The sequence below is a fragment of the Anas platyrhynchos genome, chromosome 1 (genome assembly GCF_047663525.1).
Source record: "Anas platyrhynchos isolate ZD024472 breed Pekin duck chromosome 1, IASCAAS_PekinDuck_T2T, whole genome shotgun sequence".
Taxonomy (NCBI): Eukaryota; Metazoa; Chordata; class Aves; order Anseriformes; family Anatidae; genus Anas; species Anas platyrhynchos.
The window spans coordinates 21,382,561-21,388,560 of record NC_092587.1 but is presented as its reverse complement, the minus strand read 5'-3'; the positions used below and the strand labels follow the sequence as shown (position 1 = coordinate 21,388,560).

General features: G+C 46.7%; 1 protein-coding gene across 2 annotated transcripts in view; it reads left to right on the top strand.

Annotated features, from left to right (window-relative positions):
- Window positions 1-1,048: 1,048 nt before the first annotated feature.
- MAPK11 (mitogen-activated protein kinase 11) overlaps window positions 1,049-6,000 on the top strand; it is a 32,419-nt gene continuing 27,467 nt past the window's right edge. Inside the window, exon 1 of one of the 2 annotated variants that reach the window (XM_027458243.3) lies at window positions 1,049-1,255. In XM_027458243.3, coding sequence (XP_027314044.1) covers window positions 1,143-1,255 — 113 coding nt within the window. In that variant the 5' untranslated portion in view covers window positions 1,049-1,142. Of the gene's footprint in view, window positions 1,260-6,000 lie in introns of both variants that reach the window. The other variant, XM_072033093.1, reaches the window with a different exon arrangement.

Genomic DNA, 6,000 nt, shown 5'->3' with positions numbered 1-6,000 from the left:
AGCTGAACTTGAACTATACAGTGCTTGGAGCATCCATAAATCTTGCCTTCTGGCTCATTGTGCTTGGAATTATTCAAGTGTACATGTTCTGTATACTCACAGCGATGTCCTACCATAAGGCTGAGCACTCCTTTGTCAAAATGAACTGCAATTTTTGGTATAGGAGCATAAGTGGCCTTATATGAAGCTTTTGAAAAGACAGGATCTACATTCCCCGTGGCTTCAAAGGCAGATGCAGAATAATCTCCATACAGGGAATCTATGCAAGCAGGCCACATACAAGTTATTTAGAGGTGCTCAAGGACTCCCTTGAGTAAGAAGTTATGAAAGGAAATTATACACAGGCAAATACAGGGGTAACGCTGCTGATCCCACAGGCAAATATAGTGGTAGCACTGCTGATTCCACAAGTCACTGAGATACTGGATTGGTGTATTTTGAAAACAAACAACAATAAAAGAACCACCAACAAATAAACAAGTAGGAGAAGATTTTAATTTAGATGGTGTGACATTTTCAAGACTTTTCCCATCTTTATCTTGAGGGCTTGAGACTTTGGTGAAGGGCCTGGAGCACAAGTCCTGTGAGGAGCGGCTGAGGGAACTGGGGTTGTTTTGTCAGGAGAAGGCTCAGGGGAGACCTCATTGCTTTCTACAGCTACCTGAAAGGAAGGTGTGGGGAGCTGGGGGTCGGCCTCTTCTCACAGGTAACTGGCGATAGGACCAGAGGGAATGGCCTCAGGTTGTGTCAGAGGAGGTTCAGGTTGGACATGAGGAGACATTTCTTCTCAGAAAGAGCAGTCAGGTGTTGGGACGGGTTGCCCAGGGAGGTGGTGGGGTCACGGTCCCTGGGGGTGTTCAAGGCGAGGTTGGCCGTGGTGCTTGGGGACGTGTTTCAGTGGTGACACTGGTGGCAGGGTGACGGCTGGCCCAGCTGATCTCGGGAGGCTTTTCCAACCCTAGCGATTCTCCGCGGGGCGAGGGGGTGGCCGAGAGGTGTGCTGGCGGCTCCGCCACCCCTGGCCCTCCGCCTTCCCCTCCCCTTCCCCTCCCGGTCCCGCCTCGCTCCCCGCCCCGGCTGAGGGGCGGCTGCCGCTGCTGCCGCTGCTGCTGCTGCCGCTGCCGGCGGCGGCTCCGGCCAAAATGTCCGAGCGCGGCGGCTTCTACCGGCAGGAGCTCAACAAGACGGTGTGGGAGGTGCCGCAGCGCTACCAGAACCTCACCCCGGTGGGCTCCGGCGCCTACGGCTCCGTGTGGTAGGTGCGGGCCGGCGGGAGAGGAGCCGGCAGCCGGCAGGTGCTGCCCGGGGGGGCCCCGCTCCGCCCGCCCGGCGCCGGGCACACAATGCCGGGCCTGGCCGCCGACCTGCGAGCAGCCGAGAGGGGCTCGGGGCTGCTCTCCCGGGGTAGGGAACGGGGCTGGGAGCCGGGGAAACGAGGGGGGGGGGTCCCCGGTGGCAGCGGGGAGCGGCGGCGGGCGCTCTCCCTTCAGCACGCCGCCCGCCCGCCCTGCGTCCCTCACGGCAGCGCGGGGCCGCCGGCCCTGCCTCGCCGTAACCCGGGCAACCGGGCAGCCCCTCAGCCTTCCGCAGGGAAAAGTTGGGGGCCCCCCTGGCGGCCCGCTGGGCTGGGGGGGAGCTGCCCCAGCAGCTGAAAATGTTGCACAGTCATGGTGTGCCCCCCGTGGGATCCCGGCACTTGTCCCCTCACACGGCCGCGGTGCCCGCTTGTAGGGTTCGGGGGCGGGCTGTAGGGCTGCCTGTTGCCGGCCCCCTCAGCCCGGCTGCTCGCCCCACACGCCCTACATCTACACGTGTGTCTCGGAGCTCCGCTCTTCCTGGCAAACGAGGCGATGGCAGCAGCACTGAACAAAGAATCGGGACGAGTTTTCCCCTCAGGAACAAGCGGGGTGGTTCATCCCCCCTTGGGGACCCCCCTCAGGCGAGGCGGGCTGCAGACCGCTGGGGGACAGAGGGGTTTTGCTGGGGAGCTGCAAATTAGGACAGAAGGAGGCCCCAAGGACTTTGGAGTCTTATTGTTGCATAAGGGTTTATCACATCTCCTTATCATACAGCCGTTTCCATTTTTTTACTGAATTCCTATAGCGAGTTTGCAGTCTGGGGAGCTCCCGGCACAGATCAGGCTCCCGCTTTCATGGGTGATGCACGCTTTGCTTGTAAAAGCTTTGAATCAATGGTTGGAAATAAAGTAATGTTTAAGGAGTTTCTGTAAAAGAAACTTTTATAAGCTAAGTGGAAGTATGTAAAAACAATCTATAGCGGGCCTTTGAGCAAACGTACAGTACAAAAAAGGTTTCTTTAGAACTTAACTGTTTGCCGTTGACTAAACTTGTGAGTAGTCTCACTCACTTTTTCCTCTTCACAGCCAGATACCAGAGAATGTTTGTGGTGTTTCTTGTTTATTGCTTCCTTCTCTAGCTCCGTGAAGTGCCTCAGTTACACATAAAATAGGAATATGTATTTAAAAGCCCTCCGCCAACCAACATAAACACTCAGGACTAGTGAGGATTATCTTTTAATTCTTCTCTTTATTATTTTAGTTCTGTGTTTGCACCAGGGAAATCTAGGCAAACACTGTGTAAATATTGATACCTCTCACTGTAGTTAAGGGTATAGTCCTGTGTCTATCTGATTGTTGTGAATAGTTTCACAAGGACATAGTTTATTTAGAAGACAAATTCTTAGTTTTCTTTCTCTGTGATTTTACAAAGAAGGAGCTGGTTATATAGTATGAGAAAAAACTGCTGTCATATTCCAACGAAACCTGCATTTCTGATTATTTTTCCTGTTTATACTTCCCTAGTCGTAAGGGGAAGACCTACTCTGCTGAATTTTGTAATGAGATGTCAAGACTTTTGAGAAATTGTGAAGGAAATGAAAACATGTGGTGGTTCACTTGCAGCACAGCTGGCGTTTTGTTGTTTTTGTGTTTTGTTTTGTTTTAAACACTGTTAGTGTTAATTTATTGTACCTCCTTCTTTGCTGTCTGTGAAGCAAATCCCAGTATTTTGTCAATGGAGAAGCCTAGAACTGGCACGTAAAATGAAGCCTGGAAGATGCTATAGGAAAGGTTTATTCTAAAATATATGTTTAGGAACTAAATAGAGTAATAAAATATTGCTCTACATTAATAGCCTTGTTAACATCGATGAACTATAAACCCAAACAAATCATGAATGTGAGGAAAAGGTTCATGTCTCAGAAAAGCCATCTATTTTTAGTCTCTATTGAAATTGATTTTTTTCCCTCTATAGGCACATGCTTTACTCAGGAGACCCACGAGACACAATTGTTCCCTTGAGTAATATTCTATATTGCTTTTGTGAATAATTGTACTCCTATTCAGTAAAATGTCTAAAAACATGTTTAAGTCTTACAGAAACCACTGGAATTAAACAAATTCTTAAGTGCTTTGCTGACTAGAAGCCAAAGTCCTGAGCTCCAAACACTGGCTTTAAAACAGGAACAAAGTTGTTGTAACAAACCTTTTTTTTTTACCTCAGGGAACCTCTTCTGTAGTCTTACCCTTTCCTTTTTTACAGTAAATTGTCAGCAACATCGGATACACTTGTGCAACTCAAGTGATACTTGGTAATAAGAAGTATAAGACAAATATTTGCATTTATGCTAACTTCTGATTGCCCTTTTCTTTGCTTGCAGCTCGGAATCTATAGAAGAGTTTGTGTCAGGAGGCCACATTTTGGCCCAATTTATTGATGTTTCATAAGTCTAATACAGTTTGCATTCAGATTGATTTTTACATACCTCTCCAAAAGTGAATTTGTTTCAAAATGCCAATGTTGATATCAAGCACAGTGCTTCCCAGTATGCTTTTCTTCTTTTTTATTTAGATGCAGATATGTATAAAATATCTGCCTTGGTACCAGGAGCTTTACTGCTTTTCTCACTTCTAACGCCACATCATATGGAAAAGTCCTTCTTGGAAATCCTGGAAAGATCACAGCCGCACTGCTGAACGGGGTTGCACTTCAGCATCCACGTGAACCAGCAAGAGAACTGTGAGCTCTTTCCCTCAAGTTCTGCACTCCTGCAGTACCCTTTGCATTATTCGTGTATTGTAGCTGGTGGATGTCTTCCCATTGGCTGCTCTCAGATCTGATTTTGTTTTTAATTTGGGGGAAGAATTAAAGCCCTGTGAATGCATGGGATGTGTGTGGTCGTTTAATGACATTTAAGGTGACCAATGCAGTCTTCAACAGTACATTTTTGTCAATTTTTCTTTTTTCAGAAGTTGTTTGCATTTTGGCATGTATCAAATCTACCTGCACAACCGTTTCTTTTGGAGTCATCTTCTTTTTGTGCTATCACTTTGTTTACCAGGTAGATTTATGTATATATATTTGAAAATGACTCTTCCTCGAACCCAGGCTGTTAAATTCTTAAAGTTTCTGTACACAATGTCCACCCACAGAGTTGGATTTCTCTCTCACTGAAATCAGAGATCTGGTTGACTTTTATAGACCATACCCTATCCCTGCTAATTGTGAGTTTTTAAAAGGTTTTTGGGTTTATGTGCAGCATTTAAGCTGATAGCCATTTAGATGGAAAACATTCAAACTTTCAGAAGGTAATTTTCATCTACAGTCATTTTGTTGCAGTTCTAGAGAAAAGAGATGGAGGTCAAGCTGTATCTTAAACTCTTGTCTCTCGTGACTCCATCTTTTAAATAATATTTCTGATTGTGTTCAAGTCTTATCAACTGCTCTGGTGGTACTGCTCATAAGCAAGATCCCCAGCGAGCAGCATCTCTGCCTCTCAGCTGTGTCTCCTTTCTGGATCTCATGTTCTCTGGCACCTGTCCACCTTTCCCTCTGGGACTTGGTGTTGCCACCTGTCTGAGAAACAAACAGCTCCTTCATCTCTTCTATTGTAAAGCTTTTTATTATACCCCAAATGATGTAACATGGATAGCTCTTTGCTTTGCTGTTGTGTTTTTTTTAAAGCCTGTACGCCTCTTTTCATGCCAGCTTTTGTAAACTGTCTTCCAACCTACTTAATCCTACCTTTGCCTGGGAGGTATAGACAGCCTTCTGCAGCACGCTCTCTCTGATCTCTCCAACGGGTGATTTCCCATTAGCATATTGAAAGCTCTGTTTCCTGCCTTCCCTGGAAAGAAAAGACCTTGCAAGATTAACAGAAGTGAGTCAAGGACTTCTTCCCGAGCAGAAACTTATGTGCTGTTTCCTCAGAAGGTATCAGTTGTGCTTTCCCTGCGCTGATTTTTCCGTACCTCTTGCCTTTCCTCGGGCAGTCACTCTCCTTTACTTTTAAGCCTGTGCAATGCCTAGCACAAACTCAGGTTGCATAATACATTTTAAAAAGCAGCCTGCTAAGTCAGAGGGTAATGACACAGGCCTCAGTTCAGGAAGCGGGTAGGCAGAGCCTGCCCTAAGCCATTTGCACGGTGTAGCACTTACACAGGCCGGTCCCTTCATCCCGCTAACCATAAGAGCATGCTTAAGGGTCATTCAGTTTTTGTCCTGGCTTATCTTGTGTAAAAAATGGGAGGTGGCTTAGGCTTCTATTTCGCTTTGAGGAAGTGCGAGTGGAAAAATAAAAGCAGAAGACTTCAATCCTGAAGTTCAGCCCCTTCTTTCCCCCATCCACACAGTGCTGTGGTTTCTGGCTGGATTGTCACTCGTGATGTATGTAGGGCAGTAGCATGCAAGACTGGGACGGGAGATTACCGAGGTTGTCCTTGATGCTGAGCCAACTGAGTAGTGTGTGAGTTTTTTAAAAACCTGATATAAATTGTCTTTGACTAACAAAGCAAAAAATTCCCCCATCCAAGATTGCACTTGGTGACTTTCGTATGATAACGTTTTTAAAGGGACCTTTTACTTCACCTTAGTGATACTAAGTGTAAGATTTCAACTCTAAGATCACCTTACTGGAATTATGATGTGTGTCGCTGTAACATTCCAGGCTTGTTTAAATAGTACATGCTAAGATAAGATTTTG